At 48.2% G+C, this 26478-nt stretch overlaps 1 protein-coding gene across 15 annotated transcripts in view; it reads right to left on the bottom strand.

The window, feature by feature from the left end:
• celf2 (cugbp, Elav-like family member 2) overlaps positions 1-26478 on the bottom strand; it is a 73492-nt gene that overhangs the window by 8997 nt on the left and 38017 nt on the right. For 8 of the 15 annotated variants that reach the window (XM_062483074.1, XM_062483075.1, XM_062483076.1 and 5 more), the window contains exons 4-9: positions 22003-22085; positions 13682-13730; positions 11339-11473; positions 6919-6998; positions 2947-3177; positions 1880-1943 (exon numbers count right to left, since the gene is read on the bottom strand). In XM_062483074.1, the coding sequence (XP_062339058.1) occupies positions 1880-1943; positions 2947-3177; positions 6919-6998; positions 11339-11473; positions 13682-13730; positions 22003-22085 (642 nt within the window). The remainder of the gene's footprint in view (positions 1-1879; positions 1944-2946; positions 3178-6918; positions 6999-11338; positions 11474-13681; positions 13731-22002; positions 22086-26478) is intronic. The other 7 variants (XM_062483081.1, XM_062483086.1, XM_062483087.1 and 4 more) reach the window with 1 other exon arrangement.

Raw genomic sequence — 26478 nt, 5'->3', positions numbered from 1 at the left:
TTGGGATTACTAGTCCGACTCCCTCACCGCTCAGCCAACTGACTCCCTACCAGCCTCCACAAATCATTGAGAACTCTAGGTGTTGATCAAGATATTGAGAAAAACACACAAAGGCTACCTTGCTTGTATGAACCATAGTGTAACGACACTTAATCTTCCCTTGACAACAGCACTACATACACCTGCATTAAACTGGAATGTTTGACTCAATCAGCATATCCTTAGTGGTTAGCTTAGCCTTAGACCCTGACACAAACACACACACACACACACACACACACAGTTTAACAAAGACAAAACCACACTGAGATATAAGGGGGGGCTTAAAGGTTGTGTGTATTGTAGCCCTTTGGTTGTGTATTTACAGGGCTGCATGGCGTAGATCAATGGGTTTGTATTTACAGGACTGTATAGTGTAGCCCTATGGTTGAGCTGCCCAGCCTTGGCTGCCTCTAATTGATGCTCATTGGGGTAATTGAGCCTCTCACAGCTCTGTGACTTCTCATGCTGAAGACTGGGACCAGATGTCACTCAGATGCCTCACATCTCCTGCCAATCACCAACGCTCCCTCTCCCCCGCTCTCCCCCGCTCTCTCTTTTGCTTCCTGGCTCTCTCGCTCCCTGGCTCGCCGAGCCACAGATGGAAGGCCAACAGGATCCGGGAATGCACTCGCCATTCCTCGTTGGGTTCCAAGTCCCTAAACGCCTATCTGTGTATGTGTGTGTGTGTGTAAGAGAGAGAAAATGTTCAAACGGCCCTTTGCTGAGGTAAGAGAACCGTCAGAGGCCCACACTGAGCCAGAGATAGCACGCCTGGACAAAATGACACTCACTGTTCTGGAGAAGCCCACAAGCTCTCCATAACCGCTCCACCACTCTGGAAAGGAGAATCCAGCACCATCCACCCAGGGCTCGCTGCTTTTAAGTATATCATTTTCCTCACCGCAACACAAGTCTTCTACTTGAAATCCGTTGAGTTTTGCACTTATTATTATAATACATTTCTTTCCTTCAGCAGCGGCAATTACTCCTGCGCTACTGTGGCTATAAATATTCCCCTCTGCTTCTCCCTGTCAGCCAGCTAAACAGCCCACAATTAAGAGCTGACAGCTTACTGAGCACCCACAGAGAGAGAGAGAGAGAGAGAGAGAGAGAGAGAGAGAGAGAGAGAGAGAGAGAGAGAGAGAGAGAGAGAGAGAGAGAGAGAGAGGGAAAGAGGGAGAGAGAGAGAGAGGGAGAAGGAGAGGGAGTAGGGGTAGGATGCAAGGAAAAGGGGGAGGACGGGCGGTATAAGGGGCCGATTTGGAGAGACGAGGAGAGAAAGGGATGTGTGGGAGAAAGGGAGGAGGAGAGGAGAAAGGGATGTGTGGGAGAAAGGGAGGAGGAGAGGAGAAAGGAAAGACATGTACAGAAACAAAGGGATGGAGGGAAGCGGGGTGGAGATCTATTGAGTGCAGAATGAGAAGGACCAAATGAAACACGTCTGTAGGTGGCGCCAGTGAGCAGCGTAGGCTTATCGGAGCCCAGATTCCATCGGTTCTCGATTTCATGTCTCCTTTCTACCTCTGTTCCCTCGACCTCCCTCCTGCTTCTGTCCAAAGATCAACCGTATCTCCTGCCGCACGGATCCAATCTGACCAAGACATCTCCCGCCATGACATCTCCCGCCATCCAGCGGATGATCTCCTGAGGTCACAAGAAGCACTAGAACGACCAACCCCCTGCTTCCCTTTCAGAGCTGTGAGCACACCACCAGGGACAGGTCGAGGCCGGGCCCCCTGGGCTGGGCCCCCTGGGCTGGGCCCCCTGGGCTGGCTGTCGGGGAGGGGGCTTGTGAGGAGGACGGAGGTCTACTGCTGCGAGAGGTGCTGTCACTCACCTGCCATCTGCTGAATCCCACTGAAGGCTCCCAGGTTACTGGAGGAGGTCGCCTGCTGCAGCAACTGATGGAGAGAGAGAGAGAGAGATAGAGAGTGAGTGAGAGAGATGAAGATGGAGAGGGAGAGAGGAGAGGGAGAGACTCAGTGAATTGACTCAAAGACTCAAAATGCATTCTGCGTGTCTTAAACACAATGTTATCTAGGTCTCAGTGTTAGCTATTATAAAGAGCTTGAGAATGTAACAACATGGGAACTAGATGCCCACAACCACAGTTTTATCTCTCCATGTAAGCGAATATGTGACCAACTAATTGTCTCTGGGAGAAGCTAGGCATGGTTTCTTTAATCTGCTAATTAAAATTCCTGGACAAAAATAGAACACTGTGAGCATTCCTCAAAAAACTAATTTCTCAAAGGATTAAATCAACAGAAAATGTACATGTTTTAAAGTCTAAAATAAAAAGTCTTGGTATTGTTGAGAGGGGCTTAGAGAGAGTAGTTATTATAGATTGTGTTCTTAAAGGTTTACTAAGAGCAGGGGATAGAAGTGGAGAGGTTTAAGAGTGAGCAGAGAGCAGGGGATCAGGTCTTGTGGACTAGCAGAATGTTCCAAGAATGAGGTGAAAAGGGGAGGTTCAGAAATATTCTAGTATTGATGAGAGGTGGGGAATGAGGCCTCTGAACCCTTACAGGACACACCGAAACATCAATCATTGATCTGACCCAATAGAGATCCTCCAACCCACGGGAGTTTCGATTGGATCAGATGACTGGCCCCACCCATAGAACCCAGATCCCTGTCTGAGTCAAAGGCCTCATTATCCTGGTACGGCTACGCCCCCTGGGGAGGAGGAGGAGAACAGGGGAGGGACGGGGGCGAGCGAAGAAAAGATAAAACCATGACATTCTAAAAAAGGAGGGAAGGGAGGAGAGAATAAGAACGAAAGAGGGGAAATGGGGGGGGGGTGGGTGTCTCCGGAGGAGTACAAGGGCGGTAAGGGCGATCGTGGTGGTGAAAGTGGGGGGTGGGGGGGGAGGGGGGTGGGGGCGGTGGGGGGCAACTGACTGCTGCGGCGGCGGCTGCGTTGGCTGCGGGGCTGCAGTAAGGGGTGGGCGACGCGGAGGGTCCTCTTACAGCCAGATACTGTGGGGTCAGGCCCCCCAGGCCCGTCAGGCTCCCCCAGGTGGTGGCGCTGTTGAGCTGCTGCATCTGCTGGGCCAGCTGCTGCTGCAGACGCCTCTGCTCCTTGTCCTTCTGCGTGTCGGCGAACTTCACCACGATGGGGGACGAGCAGCCCTGCGAGGGGGGGGAGGGGTAGAGGGGGGAGGAGGGAGAGAGAGACCAGGTTTAACATCCTGAATGAGAGGGTCCTATCCTATGGGCTAGTCTCAGGCATTCACAGAACAACTATTGTACGTTACTACGGTGTGCCTTCGGAGATGCATGCACAATGCGCCAGACACCAGAACATGAGAATACACCAGCCCCGTGGGCCTGCATTCACCTCCGGGCTCAGCTATCTGACTGTCCACAAGGCTCTTTTTTCCCCCAGAAAGAGATTTCCTGAGTTCTAGAACTATTTCATCACCTCTTGGATATGGGGTGGGAGACAGGGAGCAGGAGTGGGAGGAGGAGACTGGGGGAGAGAGAGAACAGAGCGATGGTCATAGAGAAGGGGAGATGAGACCAAGAGGAGGATGAGAAAGAGATTCTGAGAGATTTGAAGGAATAAAAAGATCCGATCGAATTGTCACAAACTCTGTAGAAGTTGATGAGATAAATGTGTCCTGTGTGTGTCTGTATGTGTGAATGCTTCTGTACAGGAATAATATTCTGATGACAGGGCTGGCATATTCATCACAAACGTGAAGACACGCACACATCCGTGCATACAAGTACACACTCCTACACGCCCACACACACACACACACGGACACATGCAGAGCCATAACATGAAAGACAAAGCAGCACTGATTAACCACAGAGAAGGGCAACAGACAGTGAAGCTTAAACAGACATATTCTATCATATCAAATCATTCCACTCGGTGCAATCAAAGCTTAACTAGGGGCTAAACCTTCAGAAACAAAGGCAATGTGCCACGGGAGAATAAAAAACGTTTGATTGCTACATTTAGTTGGAGGCGAGTTTCAGAGTCAGTTAACTGGGGAGGGGATTTGGTTTGCTATCTGCCATCACTAGTCCTCAACACATCGCTATTCTAAATGGCGAGTGTGTGTGTGTGTGTATGATGAGACCCGACCGGCCTCTGTGGACTTGACTTCATCTGGTGGATGAGCATGTCTTTGGGCTGACAGCAGCTCAGGCATATTTACTCGATCTCCAGCATTCATCCTCTCTCTTTACTCTGACGAGACCCAGATAAAAAAGGAGAGAATTGCATTCGGAGGAAAGTGTCAGTCTGGGGCCCTGGCATTGGAGCCGATTCCCCTGGAGACGGACTCTCTCTCTCTCCGCTAAATATCTCATTACTCCAGCTGACACCCAGCAGGCCGGGGAAACGCAGCCCAGAATGAGAGCTCTGCCCTGGGAGAGGGGCGGAGGGGCAGGGGGCTTTCACTCCAGAGATGCTGGTGGTGGGTTTCCCTGCATACGCGCTTCTCCTTTTGTCTGAGAGGGGAAGCAATCTCCACTGCATGAAACTCAGCGTGGAAGACGTGCCCTCCAGAAGGCCTGCGCGCCTCTTCGCTCCCTCTGAACACAGATAAACGAAGAGCCAGACCAACTCCCCTAGACAACCGTGGACAGCAAATATACTCCACATCTCTCTCATTTAACTGGCACTGAGACCTCCTCTCTCACACATAAATACGGAGGAAGAAAGACCCACACACCTGAAAATTGATCTGTCATACGCCAGTGTCGAGCATTTCATAGATACGTTTAACCACTGACATAAACACACAGCCTCTCTCTCACCATGGAGACCATATGACATGGCTTCTGTGTGTCCGAACCACCTCCAGTATAATGCTCCATATACTTAACGGAGGAGTAGACCTCAGTATGGTGATTATTATCAGTACTGACAGACGGTGACAGCTCTGTCTGTAGTCAGAGGTACATGAGGATCCTACAGCCTTATATGGGCCTGCAAACAACAACACACTCTGATTGATCCAACAAGCTTACTGTGAATACTTATTTCCCTCAGTCTATCTGTCCACCCATCTACTCCCTTCATATAACATAGTGTGCATTTGGTCAAGCACTGGAAGCACTTCAACTCATATTGTGTTTGTACTGATTTGTGCGTGAACCATCAGTCTGTCCATCCGGAAGAAGAAGGATTGGTGAGACACAGCAGACAGGGACATGCGGTAAAGGGAGCTGCAAATGAGCCTTTATAGAGAGAATGAATAATATGAACACAGGTTCTCATCAGCTGGTGTACAGCACAGGAACAACACCATATAACATAATGAGTCTGCCCTATTTCTCGACACTCTGACAACAGTGTGTGTGTGTGTGTACACTTTCAAGTGAATTACCTGTCTAGGTCATATCCACTTTCATTATGCCCTGACATTCACAACAAGGGTGTGCGTGTGTCTGTGTGGAAGTGTCTGGGCGTGTGGGTGTTTGTGTGTGTGTGTGTGTTTGTGTGTGTGTTTGTGTGCACTTGAGTCCTGAATGTCAGAACATAATGAGAATGGATTTGACAGTGACAAGGCCATCAGTGAATAGGTCTTTCTCCCTGCCTCTCAAAAAACACACACCCACCCACCCACACACACACACACAAACACAATCCCCCCCTATCCAAGACATTGGGGCCAATAGAGACGAGACAATAACCAAACTCTATTTACCAACCTCTCTTTTGGACCCAAAGTAATTATTTTTAAATTGCAAACTGGGGAACATAAAAAACCCCCGGATGTGGCAATTTATGTGCCCAGAGTCAGACAGCATGTTTTTCAGATGGAAATGAAGCACTTCCACCATTGTCCGCAGTCATATTCTCTGTGTCCTGTTTGGATCTTTATGTGTGTGTGATAAAAGCTGGGGATAGCACACAGATCTGCTCTGGTCCTTGTGCTGAATGACTGCTTAGAGTGAGGATAACTCAAATAAACAGGAATTAAACACCCGTATTGCTGAAGGTGTACAGGATAATATGTGTGTCATAAACACGCACACAGACAAATGCACACATGCATGCACATAAACACGCACACACGCGCACACACACACACACACACACACATTGAAGTCACAAACTACAGACAGCACTCTTCCTGTCAGGGTCAAAGCCCATCAATAAGGGATGATTATAATGATCATCTATAATGGGAGGGTCACTGGGGTGAGTGTCAATGGTCCTCTGCCTTTGATACAGTATGTAATTATCACACACACACACACACGCGAGGCTTGTCATTTTCTCCCAATCCCAGTCCTGTCATCTCCAGCTCCATGTTGACAAGGGTATCAAAATGTTGGAAACATGACAATATGGAGGTCATAGGGTCACAGGGTGACTGATGGGGGTCCTGTCTAAATGTTGTAAAGCTGCCTGTCATATCTAACGGAGACAGACTACTCATTGGGATCTGGGGTCCTTGCTGGTGTTGTCTGTGGCAGCCAGGGGTGCCCATGTACCGGCCTGATAGACAGGGGTGCCCATGTACCGGCCTGATAGACAGGGGCTTTAGTGATTCAGACAGGACTGGACTGGGAGGGAACTCTAGTTACGTTTGTGTCCTTTTCAGTGTGTAAAAGTTGGGGGGTGATTTTTTTCCTTTCTGTCCTACTTTGAGATTTTGGATGAGGATGTTACAGCACTGATAATATCAGAGCAAGAGAAGAGAGAGAGAGAGAGAGAAAGAGAGAGAGAGAGAGAGAGAGAGAGAGAGAGAGAGAGAGAGAGAGAGAGAGAGAGAGAGAGAGAGAGAAAGATAACAATGGAGAGAGAGAGATGGAGAGAGACTGAGTTAGATGGAGAGAGAGATAGAGAGAATGGATAAAGAGATAGAGGGGGTATAGAGCAGAGGAAGGGCGAGGGTACAGTACCTCCATAGTCTGAGACTGGTGCATGGCTTTGATTGCATTCTGTGCCATAGCCCTGGTAGAAAACGTGACAAACGCACATCCTGTAGGGAGGGGAGGGATGGAGGGATGGCGGGAGGGAGGGAACAGGAAGGGAGGGGACATTGGGGATAAGGAAAGGTGGAGGAGGAGAGGGAGGAGGAAGAGGAGGAAGAGACAAGAAAAAACAAAACAAGACAAAAGGGTTGGACAAGTCGTTGTTATAAACCCAAAACAGAGATTTTACAGAGAACGTCTAAACAGGCAAGACAACATTGTTCTCAGTCGCTAAGGAACAACAGCCCACAGCTAACAGGCATAGTGTCATGACGACCACGCCCAGCCCCAACCACAGTCATGACATGCTGTCCAATCAGCAGCACATCTTTTGATTGGTTCATTTAGATTTTTTCTTGGGGGTGAACCAATGGGGATGGCTGTTTATGACTTTAATATGGAAATAAGGTGGATGAAGCGCTTTTCTCTCAATCTCTCTATCTCTCTTTTATCCATCTCTTCATTGTATGGCTGTCTTGCTCTTATGCAAAGATAGAATTAGTTACACCTGAGTAAGATCCTCTTTTATCTGTCTGTCTTTTTCCTTCCCTCTTTTTCCATCTTTCTTTCTCTCTGTCTTCTTCTCTTTTTGTTTTCTCTCTCTTTCCCGCTCTCTTTCTCCCCCCCCCCCCCTTCTCTCTCTCTCTCCACAATGTAAATCACCCCAATTTGCATGAAAGCGATTTGAATTCGTTTGGGCTTGTTTTTGCGTATCTGATTAGATGCCCCTGAGCTATCGTTCCTCTCTCATCCTTCTCTCCTGTTCTGGGAGGGGGAGGGGGATTAGAGAGAAGAGGGGGGCACTGACAGTCCCCGGGGCCTGATGGAGAATGCAGCTCCATAGAAATCACATAAAAATCAGCTCAAATGAAGTAATTCCAGAGGGAGGGGCTTGTGGGGGTGTAGGTTTTCTCCCTAAGGATCTCTTTCCCCTTCCACACGCTAATTGACAATATTTTTCATCCAATCAATGGTGAACAAATGTCATGAACGTTGTCAGGTTTTTGTTGATACTGAGAGGTGTTGGCTTGTTTTGGTTTTCTCGAGAGGTTATTCTAGGTTGAAGGTTTCTGACTAGGGGAGGTGAGAGAGATGATGAGAAGTGCTTCAACAATTCTCTTTATCGTAGCCTAGCACACACAGCCATCCCCAGGTCGACGTCTCACACACACAGACACATGTGCTCATACACACATACGCACGTACGCGCACACACACACACTCACATACTGTATGCATGTGCATATACGCAGCTGGCACAGAAAGTCGGAAAATCAACTTGTCATGACTGTGTTGGGGGCACAAAAATTGAGACAGAGAGAGAGAGAGAGAGAGAGAGAGAGGAAGAAAGAGAGTAGAGAGAGAGAGAGAGAGAGAGAGAGAGAGAGAGAGAGAGAGAGAGAGAGAGAGAGAGAGAGAGAGAGAGAGAGAGAGAGAGAGAGAGAAGAAAGAGAGTAGAGAGAGAGAGAGAGAGAGAGAGAGAGAGAGAGAGAGAGAGAGAGAGAGAGAGAGAGAAAGAGAGAGAGAGAGAGAGAGAGAGTAGACAAGTGTGAGAGAAAGGGTGCGGTGAAAAGCGATGTTTAAGCAAGGAAGGGAGGGAGGGAGGGAGGGAGGGAGGGAGGGAGGGAGGGAGGGAGGGAAGGAAGGAAGGAAGGAAGGAAGGAGGGAGGGAGGGAGGGAGGGAGGGAGGGAGGGAGGGAGGGAAGGAAGGACGGAGGAGGAGGAGGATGTGAAGGTCAGATGCATTAAAGAGACAGGTTTATGAATTGGCGTCCTGTCACCCTGCTGATAGAACTGGGTGGAGGGTAAAGGATGCTAGTAGCCCTACGTGATCTGCACTATACCGAGTACCCAGAACATGGAATGCTAGTGTGTGGGTTAGGGTTGGAGACCTCAATGAAGATTTGCTCTGTTCTCTAGGGTAAACCTGACAGGAATGGGGATGACCCTTTCATTAAAACCCAGACACGGACTTGACGACATCCGTTCATTCAGGTCATAGGATCTCCACTTTGGGCTGGAAGTTCTAAACTTACATCCATCTACAGTAACTTGGGCTCCTCTCAGATGGGTTTGATCGCCTGGTGTGTCCTCTGTCTATGCTGTCCGACCCAGTTCTGCTCAGTACCAGGGAGGCAGCCCGTTTGGGCTGACCTGCCAGACTGGTCCTGACTGGATCCTGACTTCCACGTCACCACTGGTGACGTGGAAGTCAGGGTGGACTGCCATACAGTCCACCCAGCCTTCTGCCCTCAAAACATGGCTCACCCTTCTCTACATCCGAAACGGCTCCAAAAAATCTTCCTCAACGTCTACTTCTACAACTCTTTCCCCTCTGCGCCTCCTCTTTACTTGACTCTTCCTCCTAATCCTCTTTGTCCTCCTTTCACTTCTCCTTCTACTATTCCTGCTGCTCTTCCTTAAACTCCTTATTCTCCTCCTCTTATTGACTCTTCCTCCTCCTCTTCCTCTTCCTCCTCCTCACTCTTCCTCCTCCTCCTCCTCTTCCTCCTCCTCTTCCTCCTCTTTGCTGTACCCCGTGTCTACCTTCTCCGACTTCGCCTTCTGCTCTTCCGTCTCCTCCTCCTAAACCTCCTTCTTCTTCTCCTGCTCGTCTTTCTCCTCCTCTCCATCGCACTCCTAATCCTCCTCCTCCTCCTCCTCCATGCCAAATCAATTAACACGAAAGCCTGATAAAAAGCTGATAAAAAAGTTGTTTGCGTCGCATCGCAAGTCTTGTTTCCTACTCTCCTGGGGGAGACGGGACGGGGTTGCACCTATAAATACCTCACGGGCCGCATTCTGTCTGTGACGACAAGGAGAACAGTCCTTTAATGAAAGTAGGGTAGATCCCCAGGCCCCTGCCATCCACCAGTGGTCTGATCCATATGTTATTAATAGCTGGGCTGGTGATGCGAGTTCTGGAGCGCTAGCTGGGCTCTGATTGATATGGAGCTTTATTAGTGTGCACTGTGCTGCGCTAGCTTGGAACCCTGGGCCTCCGGGACGTCAGACAGACCCACTTGAAGGCCTAAATATCTGCAACCTGGCACTCTTGTTTACTGGCTGGACCGCACCACGGACCAGACTGGGCTGGACGTGTTGCTAAGCGGCTGTTGTTGGTTTGTGTTTGAAGCGAAGGAGGGATAGCCCCGTGAGATTGTGTTATTCAAGAAGATAAAATATATGAGTGGAAAAAGGAGGGAGGGAGGGAGGGAGAGAGAGAGAGAGAGGAAGGAGAGGGGAGGAGGGGGGGCGGGAGAGGAAGGAGGGTGGGTGTGGAGGAGTTAGATGCGAGATGGCTGAATAGAGGACAGATGAGCGGGGGTGTATTCTAGGACAGTGTAGGCCAGAGAGAGGGACAGAGAGAGAGGGACAGAGAGACAGAGAAACAGAGAGAGAGAAGAGGAGAGGGAGAGCAAGAAAGACAGAAGGGAGAGGGGATGCTAGGATAGTGAAGGACTGGGGGGGAGGAGGGAGTGCGTTGATGAGATCGAGGAGGCTAGAGGGCACCTTGAGAAAGGAAGAAAAAGTGAGGCGAGAGAAGAGAGAGAATAGAAAGGAAGGAGAGGCGTACAGAGAAAAATAAGACAATCAACATCGAGAGTCGTCACATCCATGACAACAGTGAGACCCACAGAGAAGGTACATGACCGACAGCAACAGCCAAACCTGAGTGACACTGACAGGTGACAGCTCTGTGTGACGGCAGGACAGACAGTTTGGTTTGGCAGGACCGCCCCCCCCCCTCCCCCCGGGCTCCCCCCATCTCCTCCCACACAGAGACCACAGAGGGAGGGGGGCAGGGAGGGGGAAGGAGGACAGCGGTGGGGGAAGCGTGGGGGAAGGAGGATGTTGGGAGAAGGGGGGGAAGAGGAAGGAGTGTGGAGCTTCTTGTAAGGTTACCTGCAGACTGACCACAGTCGATGTGTGTACGACTGTTCTATCCTGTAGAAGGCAGGTCCTTGTCTACTACACACGTGTATTTAACTATATCACTAATGTTCACATAACCAATAATGTTTAGTTGGTTTTCCAATAGAAAGCTTGGTTAAGAGCATTTTAGGGTTAGGTGAAGCAGAGTCAGGTTCAATTTGTGTGTAAGTGCATGTGTTCAGGTTAATTCTTCTGTTCTGCAGACGTTCCAAGGTGCTCAGATGTGCATGATAGCCTGGCGAGGTAGGGACAGAAATGGGGTGTGTGGAAGTGTGGGGGGGGAGATAGGATGGGCTTGTTTGAGGGGAGAAGGGCGCAGGGTGAGGGGTCAGGGGTTGGGATGAGAGTGTATGTGTGAGACTGTGTGTGTGTGTGTGTGTTAACGGATGGAGACGGGCCCGAGGGCACACACCTCTGCTGAGTCCGTCTGGGCCTCGGAGGATCCGACACTCCTCAATCTGTCCGAATGCTGAGAACATGACTCGGATGTCGTTCTCATTGCACTTCTTAGACACCATCCCGATGAACAGCTTCCTGTCCTCCACAGCTGCAGAGGAACGACAGAACAGACGTGAAAAAGAGGAGAGGAGGGAGAGGGTAAGAGACAGCGAGAGAGAGAAAAGCAGAGAGAGAGAAAGGCAGAGAAAGAGAGCGATATATATAGAGAGAAAACATTAAGATAGAGAGAGAAAGAGAAAGAGATGAGTTTTTCATCATGCCATCTGCGAGCTGTGATCAATGTCTCATTAACACCTCAACACCAACACTGTGACTCTCTCTCGCCCCTCTCTATTTCTCTCCCTCGCCCCTCTGTTTCTCTCTCTCGCCCCTCTCTATTTCTCTCCCTCGCCCCTCTCTGTTTCTCTCTCTCGCCCCCTCTATTTCTCTCCCTCGCCCCTCTCTATTTCTCTCTCTCGCCCCTCTCTATTTCTCTCCCTCGCACCTCCCATCTCTCACACACACACACACACACACACACACACACACACACACACACACACACACACACACACACACACACACACACACACACACACACACCCTCTATCTCTCTCTGTCTCTCAAGGTTCCTGTGTGATCCTCCTCTCTCTGACCCTTTATTTCCACAGCATTCCCCCCCTCTGTACGACGTGTGTGTGTTCCCCACATTCAATGCAATGCTAATCCAATTCATTTTTAATGAGGAAACTGTCAGCTCTTACCGCGAGGCGAAAGAGATAAGCGGTCTGTTGCACTCTGGGAAATCAATAGCGTACTTGTTTATTTTGCTGTTTGAATTGTTTGTGCGTTTAAATACAAACCGTCGGGATACACAGGAAAGATAAGTGCTGTTTCAAAGACCCCAACTACTTCTTACACAGAGTGTGCATCACTCCAGAGAGAGATTAGCACAATTCTTACAGAACAGTAATTAATTTACTTTGCGTATCGATACAGAGTAAGCAAAATAAAAACACAGATACACTACTGATGAGGAATTGTTCTTTAAATTGAACTGGTGTCATTGAAAAGCTATCGCTTCCCGAAGATTATGTTATTTTTTTTTCTCTCTCTCTTTCTCTCTTTCTCTCTTTCTCTCTTTCTCTCTCTCTCTCTCTCTCTCTCCTCTCTCTCTCTCTCTCTCTCTCGCTCTCGCACTCTCTCTCGCTCTCTCTCTCTCTCTCTCGCTCTCTCTCTTCCTCACACAAACACACACACACTAGCTTTTTGATTGACCAAACTAATAAAGCTCTTGAAGACAATCCATCAATGTTAGAAAGACTATATTATATAATGTTTCATTAAAGGTTATTATCATTAACAAGATGGATATATTTCATTGGTTATATTTCATTACAGTATAAGGTGGTAGAGCTAGCTAGATTTATTAAAGTCTATCATCGTTACCAAGATGGAGTTATCTTATAGGGAGATTCTTCATCTTCTATCAGCAGAGTGGCTGATAGGAGTATTAGGTTCATTAGAGTTTCTCATATTTAAGCTGAATGGGATCTCTCTGTGGTGGATGATACTCTCTAGCAGTAGATTGCACATGCAGGAGCTTTGAGATCTAAGTTATGACTATGGGCTGTCATACCGCTTATGGCTGTAGTCTCTCTTTCTCTCCCCATATGGAGTAGAGTGGTCTCTCCTCTTTCTCTCACTGCATCTCTGTCTCACTATCTCTCTACTTATGCTGTCATTGTTGGGCAAATTTTTTGGATTACATCCTTGGCCATTTGCCAAGATGGCAATAACATTCCAAAAGATGGAATCAGTCTTTATCATCGGCAACATCAGCCCACGGTAGATTCCAGGCTGAAACACTGGGGTGACTGTCTGAATATGTGTGTTACTGTGTGTGTGTTTGTAAAAGAGAGAGAGAGAGAGGTAGATTGCATACTAGGAAGAGAGACTAAGGGGTGAGAGAGGACACTGGGGACTCAAAGAAAGGCTGGTTCATCACAGGGGCAAACTGTTCAACTCTCTCTGACCCCCCTCTGCCCCCCCTCTCTGCCCCCTTCCTCTCTGCCTGTTAATAATTCATATTGATCCACTTCTTCCTCTCTCTATCTGTCTTTCACACACACACAAACTGTATCACACCACAGTACAGAATATAACATAGAATTCCCACAATGAATGAATTCATTCGGAATTCATTCATTTTATTCTAAACCAAGAAACGTTTTCAGAGAAAGACACAGGAGGCAGACAATTGTGTGTGTGAGGTGTATGTCACTGTGTGTGTGTGTTGACTTAGGATTTCACTCACCATTTGATTTCTCGCTGTCTGCAGGCTTCATCTGAATGGGGTGGTGCATCTGGAAGAGACAGTACACACACATGATCAGAGAGAGCTACCAGACTGTCCAGCTATCACACACTGTCCACCACACACGGTAAACAAGATATTCATCATCATCCCTTACACACCTAGTATGATAGTCTGAGGTGTGTGTGAGTGTGTGTCTGTGTGTGTGCGCGTGGTGTGTGTGTGTGTGTGAAGCAGACAAGGCTCCTCTCCCACTCCCATGTTGCAGGTTAATAGAGCTGATTGATGGGGGAGTTGTTTGGATTCCCTTTGGTGAAAACAAGCAAACACTTCACAGACAAACGAGCTCTGTCACCTCTCTCTCCCTCCCACTCCCTCTTTCTGACACTCGCTCCCTCTCCATCTCCCTGTCTGCCTGTCCATTCTTCGCTCGAACACCCCCCCCCCCCTCTCTCTCTCTCTTTTATGGGGGATTATGTTCTTGTTTGATCTGCAGAGAGACGAATGACAGTAATTCTCCAAATCTAGCCCGGCATCAATCACACTCAGCCAGCCAGGCCTTGTCTCCGTCACACACACACACACACGCGTGTGCACACACACACGTATGTACGGGTGAGTGCACACTCACACACACTGGACAGATTGATATTTTGTTTTTGTTCCATTTGCAAGGTGTATGTGTGTCATGTGTGTCTGTATGACGCATCATGTCTTACCCATAATGCCCCTGGCTCAGTTAAAAACAGTCACAGGGTGAAGTAAGGCTCTGATCCTTTGACTCAATCAAACACCTTTATCCCTCTTGCCCTTTCACACTCTCTCTCTCTCTCTCTCTCTCTCTCTCTCTCTCTCTCTCTCTCTCTCTCTCTCTCTCTCTCTCTCTCTCTCTCTCTCTCTCTCTCTCTCTCTCTCTCTCTCTCTCTCTCTCTCTCCCCCTCTCTCTCCCTTTCTCACACACAATTCTCCCTCTCTCTCTTTCCTGTTCTTGTTTCTTATACTTTTTTCATGCTCTCTCACCCTCTACCATTTCTCCCCCTTTTGCCCTCAGTCTGTTCCCATCATCGACAGCAACTCCTCCACTCTACGCGGCTTTTCATCCCTGACCCAGGGTGAGCCACAGAGCCTGCAGGTGGTAGCCAGCGCTGGCCTGGAGGTCTGCATCCAGACCCCCGGGCCCAGCCGCGACCCCCGGCCTTTCTGCTGCCACTTCACAGCCCCAGAGGATCAGATGATGGAGGTCTCCAGAAATAACTGTCCCCTAGAGACTGCTGCTTACTCAACTGTGACCTGCGGTTGCCCCGGAGACGGATAGGTCACATCTAACCAATATTAGCATCCATAAATGAGGCACGCTCATGTATGTCTGTAACGTACACGCTATTTATTATGTTAGAGGTGTGATATGATCGTGTGGCGTAAGTATATACAGGCTGGGCTAGATGGTCCCACACACTGAGGGTACATATGGATAGAATTGTCTAAGTAGAGATATTTATTGTTCTCTGTTATTTAAAGATGTCTATAGTTCTACACACAGTACAAACACACACACACACAAACACACAACTGCTGTTCATTCTGGGTTTTTAATGTCTCTTTCCAGTTCTGTCTACCCAGAATGCCTAGCGGGGGGCGGGCCTGTGGAGGCGCTGCTGTGTTTGATCTGGCAGAGCTCCTGCAGCTCCTCACACAAAAGCCGTCTCCCTCCACCATCCCACAATTCCACAGCACCGTCTCTTCTTCGCTGACAGCCCTGGAGCAGCCCTTCTGTCATTCATTATCCTCTCCACAGGACCCTCCACCCACAACCCCCTCCTTTCTGAACATGATCTGTTAGCCATATTTACAGAGACACCCAGTCTGTGGTGACATTTACCTTTTCCAACAGTGTTTGTGTGTGTTTGTGTGTGTGTGTGTGTGTGTGTGGTTGGTAATTAGAACTCTAGAAACATCTTTCTTCTAGCTTATATACCTGCATCTCTCCCACTGTCTTTCCCCAAGGCTGGTCTCTCTCAAACCTTCATCTTTCAGCCTCTCTTCCTCCAGCATTTCTATCCTCCAGCCTCTCTACCATTCCGCCTTCATCCCATAAGCCTCTCTTTATCCCCCAGCCTCCATCCCGTAGTCTTTCTCAATCTCCCGGCATCTGTTCCTCTAGCCTCTCTCCTCTTCAGCCACTTTGCTTCAGCCTCTCTCTCTCTCCAGCCTCTATCCCCCGGCCTCTCTCTATCTCCCAGCCTCTCTTCCTCTGGCCTCTCTCTCTCCAGCCTCTATCCCCTGGTCTTTCTTTATCTCCCAGCCTCTCTTCCTCTGGCCTCTCTCTCTTCAGCCTCTATCCCCCAGTTAGGGCACACGGTGCCAGGTTAGCAGTTGGCAAGGTGTCTATCTGTCAGACGAGCTGTTGACATTGCAGTTGTGTGACCTCTTTCTCCATAGCTCTTATCTACTTATCACTTCTATTTCCTCTCCATTCTGCCCAACGCTCCCCAGCACTACCTGACACCACATTCAGGTTCAGGCGCTCCATGGCTGCAGCCTGTTAGATATTTCCCTTCAGTACATGGTGTGCTAGAAACTTTACACCCCCTAAATGCTTATGGCCTACCACTCCCAACTCTCCCACCTTGACCCCCCCCCCCCCCCTGCCCCTGCCCTGGCCTGTATGGAATGAGCCAGAGCTAGAAAGGCCAGTTGAGCTGACAGGTAGCCAATTGAAAAACCAAAGCCCGTACAAGACAGGGAGAAACATTGTTATCTTGTGTATGTATATGCATGTAAAGTCTGTGTGTGTGTGTAAGTATGTATTGTGTGTGTTGGTTTGTGAGCGTGTGTTCTATATCTGCGTGTGTTATATGTGTGTGTGTGTGAGAGAGACCCTTATACTAGCTGTCAAAAGTCAGCACCTCGAAAGCAGCCGTGTCATATGACTTATGTGACAGCCAGGCTATTTCTTTTTCTCGTATTTATCTTAGCCTGTGGTATCCCTCAGTGCATGTCAGTGTTACATCTATCCAACCTCTCTCTTTGCTTATGCAGTTCATTCACAAGCTTTCTGCATATTCATCCCACGGTTCACTCTATGCCTCTCTCTCTCTCCCTCCCTCTCTCTCTCCCTCCCTCTCTTTCTCTCTCACCTCTGAGGGGTTGAAGGTGAGACGGCGAGTTGCTTACACAACAGTCAGACAGATGGTCCTCACAGTCGGGATTCAATAGAGTTGACCAACGCCTGAGACCCAGCCCAAACACACACACGCACACACACACACCACACACACACTTAACACCACACACAAGCACACACACACCACACGCACACACACACAGACTTTGACAGCTGAACACAACTTTCATTTTCACTCTCCTTAAAAAACATAAATTAGCTCCCAGTCTGTTTGGTACAGTAATATCCCCTTTTCATCACCCAGTTACCCTGCATTACCCCCACTTCAATTTCCTTGGTAAACAATTAACCCACAGGCAGGAAACTGACTGAGTGAGTGAGGGATCCTGAATTAGTAATGCTTTGTAGCGCAGACGCTAAGTACTTTAAGTATTTAACATAGTTAGCCTACATTACACCCCCTCCCTACTCAAATCAATACACTTAAACACCAACATCAACTCAGACTGCCAAGGAAGGGTGAGGAAGTTAATTTGAAACAAGCGATTAATATTTTGCTGTTAAATAATTGTACACACAGAAAGAGAGACTGGACTAAGTGACGCGTCAATGAGGTTTACTTTCTCCAGTCTTGTTTGCGATAGCATTTGGGCTTCACTACGGCAATTACAGCCCTTAATTAAATTGATTCCTATAATGAGCGTCCATAATGACATCGCTTTGGGGTTAGCGGTGTGTGTGTGCATGTGTGAGCGAGTGAGAGAGAGGGTGGAAGTGTGTGCTTATGTGGTCTGTTGAATTCCGATACAAAAAACGGTAACTATTTACTCTAGACTTACTGCTGCTTGCATCTGACTGGATTGAAAGTGACGCACACACACACACACACACCTTTATAGGAACAGACAGTTACATCCATACTCTACACCGTAATATTCACCAGCATCAGTGTTAGGTCTAACCTTGCTTTTGATTGCATGAGTTTCTCCAGGCTGCTCCATGAATGTTTGATGCCCCAGAGCCACCACATAAAACAGTTAACGTCTTAACAAGGCCCAGACGTTTAGACCCAGGTACAAGCTAAACGCTTCTGAGCTTACGCTACCTTCACAGGAATGAGGGTTTATATAGGAAATGTTCAGTGATCCGGCAAGGCCAAGATTCAGCTAAGCCTTGAGTTGGTTTTACATTTACATTTACACTTAGTTATTTAGCAGACGCTCTTATCCAGAGCGACTTACAGTAAGTACAGGGACATTCCCCCCGAGGCAAGTAGGGTGAAGTGCCTTGCCCAAGGACACAACGTCATTTGACACAGCTGGGAATCGAACTGGCAACCTTAAGATTACTAGCCCGATTCCCTAACCGCTCAGCTACCTGATTTCCCTTAATGTGTTTTACTGAGTAGCTTACGCTGACAGAGTTAGCTCATCTCTCTTCCACAGGCCCTGCCAGGCATTTCTGCTCTGTTATTAATGCACTGATGAAAACCATAGTGACGAAAACTATTATGGTTAAAACCATTGTAAACAATACCATAGTGAAACAGTGCTGTGTAGGCTTCCACACCTGTACAAACAACACTGTCCAGTTACTGGACACATAACTAACCACCTACATCATACACACACATACACACGCCAAGTCAAGTTCGACAGATATCGTAACAAACTTACGCAAGCACACTCACGCATCAAATGTGACAGGCCGCACATTCCAACCACACTCATATGAACAGTGACACGTGGTATTAAAAGATAGCTGGAGACTGGAGATAGGCCTTTGATGAGCACCTCCTCACATCAACACACAACACAGGGTCTGTATTCCAGCAACGAAGCAGCACTAATTACCTCGCCACCTGAAAGGCAAAGGAGGTGGGGACCTGTGTGTGTGTGTTTGTGTGTGTGTGTTTGTGTGTTTGTGCGTGTGTTTGTGTGTGTTTGTGTTTGTGTGCGTGCGTTTGTGTGCGTGCGTTTGTATGTGTGTGTGTGTTTGTGTGTGTGTGTTTGTGTGTGTGTGTGGTCTCGGTGTGATGCTGGATTTTAATGAGGCCCACTCTCCTTATGAAACCCAGAGCTTGGAAACACTCTGATCAGCCTGCATCAAGGACGCGGCGTTCGACTGATCGTGTCTGAGGCCCCCCTTCACCCTCAACCTTGCCATCGCCTCCCTTCCCCTCGCCTAGCATTTTCACACTGAGAATGAAATATCCTTGAGAGAAACTATGAATCAAAGATCTTTTCATCCTCTGGATCTCTCACATAGAGATGGAGAAGAAGAAAAAACTGAGAAAATAAAGTGAGAAAGAGATAGAGAGAGAGAGAGAGAGGGCAAGAAGGAGGGAGGGATCTCTCACAGCTGGAGGGCACTTTAAAGGACACGTCCTAGATTAGCTCTACCCCCGTCCTTCTCCGTCGTCCTCTCCTCTTCCTCCCCCCGTCCTCTTCTTCCCTGCCCTCCCCCTCCCCCCCTCGAGCAGACTTCAGAAGACAGGGGGTGTACTGGAGGCTCGGGCACAGGGAGACACCAGCCATTTAGACATCTGTCAGACGCTAATGAAAGAGTTCAATTTAGTGGAAAATTTCAGACAACCTTGTCTGGCGGACAGGCCTGACAGGCCTTAACTCGCCGTGTGCATGTGTGTGTGTGTGTGTGTGTTTGTGTGCGTGTGCTTGAGTGTGTGTATGTAAGAGTGGGAGAGATGTGGGGGGTGGAGGCCTGCTTCAGCAGGGGAGGGTCTTAAGTCACCGCAGGAGTTGCAGCATGTTTTCAGTAGATAGGCAGAGAGGGTGAAGGTTGAAACCTGGACTCAGTGGTACCATAAGAACTGGAAACCAGCCTCTCCAGCGACAGGCTCCCTAGCGCTGCATCAACCCGCAATTAGACTTTTAGAAAAACACTGCTGTTCCTTCAGAACTGATCTTACCCTCACTTCAACCCTGAAGCTCCTTTGCAGTCTTACCCAATCCTGTTGGAAGTGTGTGTGTGTGTGAATGTGTGTGTATGTTTACACTACATACTTACCATCCCTTTGACCTTTGCATGATTAACAAGATATTACCATATCACTAAAGCATGATGCACACACATGACAGACAAACACACACACACAACGGTCTCTCTGCAATTCAGTGTTCTGCAGGCTTGGAGAGGGAGAGGGAGAGGGAGAGAGAGAGAGAGAGAGAGAGAGAGAGAGAGAGAGAGAGAGAGAGGGAGGGAGAGAGAGATAGAGAGGGAGAGAAAGAGAGGGAGAGAGAGAGAGAGAGCGAGAGAGAGAGAGAGAGAGAGAGAGAGAGAGAGAGAGAGAGAGAGAGAGAGAGAGAGAGAGAGAGAGAGAGAGAGAGAGAGAGAGAGAGAGAGAGAGAGAGAGAGAGGGGAGGGGAGCTATGAGGAGGGAGGCTGTGCTGCCATTATGTGTCACTCAGCAAGGGGATCTGGCAGGACCCTGCAGTCCTCCAAGCTATTGTTGTGTGTCTGAGTAGAGCTGGAGGTACGATACGATACGATGAACTTTATTGGCCCGCTCAGGGAAATTTGTCTTGGTCTCTGTATCTAGGTCTACTGTATGTCCATGGCCCCGCCACCATGCCAGACTCCACAGTCCCCAGCTCAACGCCGTCCTCAAACATGGCAGAAACCCAACTTTGTCTCTGCCCTAAACCAACATGGCCGCAAGTCAGCTCTGCCAGTGCCCTACTCCAACATGGCCGCCGTCCAACTCGGCGGTGATTGCATTGCACCCTGTCAGGGCCTCTGGTTTAGACAAAGAAAATGAGGGAGAGGAACAGAGCCAATATAAACAGCGTTCTGCTCTCTGGTACAGGAGAGGTAGGAAGTTAATAAGCAGGTATTGGTTTTTAACTGCTCTCCTTTATTGCTCTGCCCCCAAGCGTGTTGGTGCTCTCTCACTCTCTCTTTCTCTTGCGCCCCTCTCCTTCCACAGTGTCTCCTGTTCTCCTCCCATCCCTTTCTCTTCCCCGCTCTGCTCTCTCTCTCGCTCATCCTTTCATTTCCATTAACTACATTTCTTAATGTCTCCTTTTATATTTTCCTCCCTCAACTTGTATCTCACTCGACTTCTCTTCACTGGTCTCTCGCTCTACCTTTGTGGATGTGTCTCTCTCTGTCTCTGTGTTCCTCTCTCCCTCTTTCTTGCCCTCCGTTCATCTCTTTCTCTCTTCCACCATGCCAGACAGAGGCAGGTTGGATAGATATTCTCCCGCATTTTCATCACGTTTAAACATGCCTGCGGTGCTGCATTGCCCCAGCGACCCCAGAGAATGCTTTTGTAAATGAGATAAATAAGCCACCTAAACTCTATCAATGTGCTCTGATTATGGTTCTATTGATTCAACCCTGTGTGTGTTGGAGTGTTCACTTTGCCAGCTTGCTCCACAGCCAGCTGGGAAGAGGAGGAGGGGACAGAAGGAGAGAGGAGGTCAATTTCACGTTTCCCTAATCCTAAAACTATGAGAGCATTTGCCAGCCCCGCGGCTAACTGTGACAGCACACTTTTAATAGAAAATAGACCCGTGACGCGTCCTTATATTGTTAAGAAAACCAACGCGATTTGTCCTACACCTGTCCTCGTTTGCCCTTCTGTAGCTACTGTATGTTCGAGCTCAGCTAAAAAATTCCAGGCTCTAACGCTGAGACCGGCTGAGTGCTCTTGCGATTCATCATCTTCATCCTCTCCAAGCTGAGCGTTCTCTACCTGCACAAGGAGAACAGACTCGCCATCGATGGCTTTCCAGCAGAACAAAACAGCCAAGGCAGCAGCGGAGTGCCAAGAGCCCCAGCCAAGAGAGCCTTGGGCCTGCACACGCCCACTAGAGGAGAGGCTGAAGGCCTACCAGAACAGGAGGGAAGAGCTCAGCCAAGTCACCTCTCTCCTGGAGCTCCCTGGACCCACACGAAGGGCCAGAGCAGAGCAGCTGCAGTCCTCAGGGGAGGTGTGAGCTAACATCCAGGCTAGGAGACAGCCAAGAAGCCTGGAGTAAAACACACACAGTCCTACACACACACACACACACACAAACCTACACACACACACACACACACATACACACATATATACACCAACACACATTCACACACCTGGCACAGTGATGGGAGATGGCCCCAGGTTTCCACTGCCACATAGTGATAACAGGGGAGCGTGGGTTGTCTGACGGAGGATCGAGGACACACTCACCCCTGTTAAGGTCTTTATGTTGTGCAGTGCGTTCTGAGCTTCAAGGGCAGCTTTCCTTGTGTAAAATGTGACAAAACAGCACCCTGGGGAAGAATTGGGAAAAAACAAGATGAGTTCATGAGACATTACACTTTATTCATCGTGTTTGACATCACTTCTAAAACGCCTGCCTTGACAAAGAAAAGTTTTAGAGGAGATGTGAAGACAGAGAGGAAAGAGGAAGAGAGAGAAGGGGAAAGTGAAGGCCTCCTCATTACACATGACATAGCAGTCTCTTATGCAGCCCAGCTAGGCTCTGTAACACAGCCAGTCAGCGGTAAAAGAAGCAAAAAAGCTCAGTCAGGTAAAATCACTGGCCTTAAGACAGACTTGACTTTATTTTCACATGTCTAAATCACTACAGTTCTTCAGCCTTGACTGCATAGAGCATTTAGCTGAGCCCCAGTGAAGTGTACTGTGAATCCAGCTACTGTGAATCCAGTACTGCAGAACCTGTGAGGAGACAGGAGGATATCATCTACAAGTGAAGGTATTCTAAATATTTATGGGAAGGTTAGATCTAAATATAGCCCATCAGTAGAATTAGCATGCATTTAGATTCCCCTGGTGTGGCAGGGTTAGTAAAGGTTATCTCGTAGCACAGCATTAGCGTTAGCATTAGCATGCATATTGATTCCAATGGTGTACCAGGGTTGGGGAAGGTTAGCTCTTAGCATAGCTGAAGCATTAGCATGCATTATGATTCCCATGGTGTAGCAGGGTCTAGAAGGGGTGGGGATGTGGCATGGGGTGGACTGTCCCAGGTGGTGTGTCAGGATAAGGATCAAACAAACACACACACACACACACTCCCTGCAGCACTCCTACCACATCTGCTTAAGAGTCAAAACACTCTCAGCTAACACACTGTTAGAGAGCCAATAACTGTGTGTTCACAGACCTCCATAGAAGATGCCATATGAATGGGCACCCAGGCCTCTCTCTCTCACTCGCTCCCTCTTTCCCATTCTCTTCATTTCTCTCTCTCCCCTCTCTGTGTCTGACAGCATAAACATTTACCTGAAGGCCAACAGGGCTCAGAGCAGGGAGATACACTGTGCTACTCTATCTACTGGGAGCACACACACACACACACACACACACACACAGACACACACACACACACTGTGCAATGAGTTATGTATTATACATTCAAAAAGAGTGAGAGAGCAAGCAAGTGAGGGAGAGAGAGGCAGGGAGATAGATAGTGAGTGAGAGAGAGACAAAAAGAGAGTGTGTGAGTGGAATTGAGAATAGGAATGGTGTCTGTTCATAAATGCTTGATGGCTGCTCACGAAATCTCTAACTGCATAAAGGTTGGAAACCCGTGGTTTCCTAACAGTGCCTTCTAGGTTTGATACATATTTTGCTGCATATTTTTCAGAAGTAAATTTCTCATCAACCCTGACGTGGGTGCAGCTTTGGGTCAATACATTTTCATGGATCAGAATCAGAAAGGGTTTTAATCGCCATGAAGGTTTTCACAGACAAGGAATTTACTTTGGCAGGAAGGTGAATATATTAAACATATAGGAATCCTGAAACTTAAATATGTGGTCTAACTATACTGAATGTACAAGTCTACCTAATACTAATAAAAAAGATAAAATAAAATATAAAGTAGCCAAATAATTTACAATATAAAAATGGAAAGATAATTAGGTGGAATTCCACTTGGTTAATGATTGTTTGCATATTTGTTTTAAGTTGTGACAGTTTGCTTTTAGCTAACTTTGGCCTCTGTAGCTGTTGCTTCTGGTCCCAAGAAATCCAAACATCACCGCTCCAACGACGTTAAACCTAGACTGTCAGCAAGGACACAATCAACACGTTTCTACCAAACTGCAACCACTGACAAGAGGGATGGTGAGAGTGAGAGAGAAGAGGACTGTGGGGATCAGACGACTGGCAGGGAAGGGAGAGACTTCCTGGAGTGCGAGTGTGGAATAAGTGCAAAATGCTGGGGGGTTTATGAAAGGGGCGGACAAACAACAGAGGACGAAAGGAGAGGGAGACTGCTGTGCTCAACTGGCCCTGCTGGTGGTGGTGGAGACGGCGAGAATGGAAGAGAAACGGCGCTCCAACCCAGGTCCCTGAACTCCGCACTGGGCCGCAGCACACAGGCTGAGCCGTCTCGCCCCCAGGCTCCACTCAGCTTCTGACCCACATTAACTACACTCTGCTGCAATTACTGTTCACATAACCCTCTAGCTGGGATGGGAGCCCACACCACACGTTTAAGGTGAGTTTGCCTGTGTCTGTGTGTCAGAGAGGTAAAGTGAAAGAGACTGAGAGAGTGAAACAGAAAAGGAGATGGAAAGAAAGAAAGAGAGAAAGGGAGATGGAAAGAAGGATAGTTGATAAAGCTGCTGGAAAGCAATGGATTGACAGAAGGGAAATAGAGGGGGAGATGTGCTATAGGCTCAAATCTATCAGTTTTATAGTGAACTTTAGCGTGCATTTCCTCCATGTGTGCACCTATCCATATCTGAAGCAGATCAGTCGTCTGCAAATCCACTTCTGACTCTGTGGAACAACTCCATCCAAAGTAACCTTGTAAATCCTCTTCCCTCACTGGAGAAAACACCAGCCCTTCCCACCGTCAAAGCTGCTCTCTGGCCGACCCCAAACACACACTGAGAGATTCCAGCACTGCACTGCTCTAATAACCCAGCAGCCAGCTCTGCCACTGAGGCATGCAAAACACACGCACGCACTCACACACGTACACACGTGCACACACACCAACCCCATTAAAATCCACCTGCATTTGTTCTGTAATTGGGCTTGGGTAGAATGCTAACAAAGCTAATGTCTTGTTACGGCGATCTAATTGCCTGCTCTGCTTTACGAAAGAGTGAAATAAATCACTCTTCCATCTCAGGTTGTCTGAGGCTCCACTGAATCCATTAGGAGATAATTGCGTTGGACATAAAGCAATCGCAGAGCACTTCCCCTGCGTTATGGGAAAACACAGTTGAGTTCTGATTGTAACAATAAAAGTCTGTCATTGGAGGACTTAAAACCCCTGGAAACCACAACTGGAAACCCTCATTTCCAAGAGGGCCTTGCTGTGAGTGATGATGCAGAATCAGGTCAAGTGAACAATTTGAGAATGTCTGGTAACACTCAACAAGTATGTGTGTGTTTGTGAGAGTGTATGTGAGTTTGTGTGTGCGTGAGGATGTGTGTGTGATAACGTGTGCAACATGGGGTTGGTGGTGTTTACTGATGACATGTCTTTCTTCCAGACATCACGGTTGGAACCTTATGTACTAACCAGCCTGCTAATCTACACATTAGACTCAGATTCCTCCGTTTGTGTGTGTGTGTGTGTGTGCTCGCTGTGACTGCGTCTGATAAGGACAGGTTGGATCCTCAAGATTAATGACAAACAGTGTACATTCCAGGACACACACCTTAACACATACAGACTCTCAACACCACACATCAACAAACACACAAACAAACACCTGGGATGTAAACTTTTATTTTAGTCAGAGGACCATCTCTGTTTACCCCTCTCTCTCCCTCTCTCCCTCTCTCTCTCTCCCTCTCTCTCTCTCTCTCTCTCTCTTTTCTGCATACCATTAATTTTGTCTCTCACACTCTGTTCTTCTTTCCCCTGCCTCGGTCTCTCTACCTCCATCTCCCCTCTCCCCCTCTCGGTGTCTCTCAGGCACTCACACAGCTAAATGGCTTTCTTCAGCTCCACTCCCCCTGTCTCCACTCATCTGTTTATTGACTCTAAACACATTAAACCAACAGCAGCCAAACTAAACTCCCCAGATTGCACAGCATTCACACACACACACACACACACACACACACACACAGACACACACACACACACACACACACACACACACACACACACACACAGACACAGACACAGACACAGACACAGACACACACACACACACACACAGACACACACACACACACACAGACACAGACACAGACACACACACACACACACACACCTACCGGGTCAGGGGTTTGGAAAGAAACAAACAGAACAAAACCATTGCTTCCAAAATCCAAGCAGCTCTTGTTGAAGTCCCAAGGGAACTAGGGACCTGTGGGTCACCCGGGGAAACGAGGGTCTCTCTCTCACCCCTATGACTGGATCTGTAGCTTGAGTAAGCCGTTATTCAACAAACAGACCAGGGGGAGAGAATCATTGACACCACGGAAATGAGAATGGGCTTCAGACTGTGGAGAGGAGAGAGGGTTTTCTGGTTCCCTGTATGAGAGGATGTAGATCTGCCAAGCCCACAGGAGAGAGAGAGAGAGAGAGAGAGAGAGAGAGAGAGAGAGAGAGAGAGAGAGAGAGAGAGAGAGAGAGAGAGAGAGAGAGAGAGAGAGAGAGAGAGAGAGAGAGAGAGAGAGGGAGATGGAGAGAGGGAGATGGAGAGAGATAGAGAGAGACAAGGA

The sequence above is a fragment of the Osmerus eperlanus genome, chromosome 17 (genome assembly GCF_963692335.1).
Source record: "Osmerus eperlanus chromosome 17, fOsmEpe2.1, whole genome shotgun sequence".
NCBI lineage: Eukaryota > Metazoa > Chordata > Actinopteri > Osmeriformes > Osmeridae > Osmerus > Osmerus eperlanus.
Note: the sequence above shows the minus strand (reverse complement) of the source record. Positions and strands in the feature narration are given on the sequence as shown.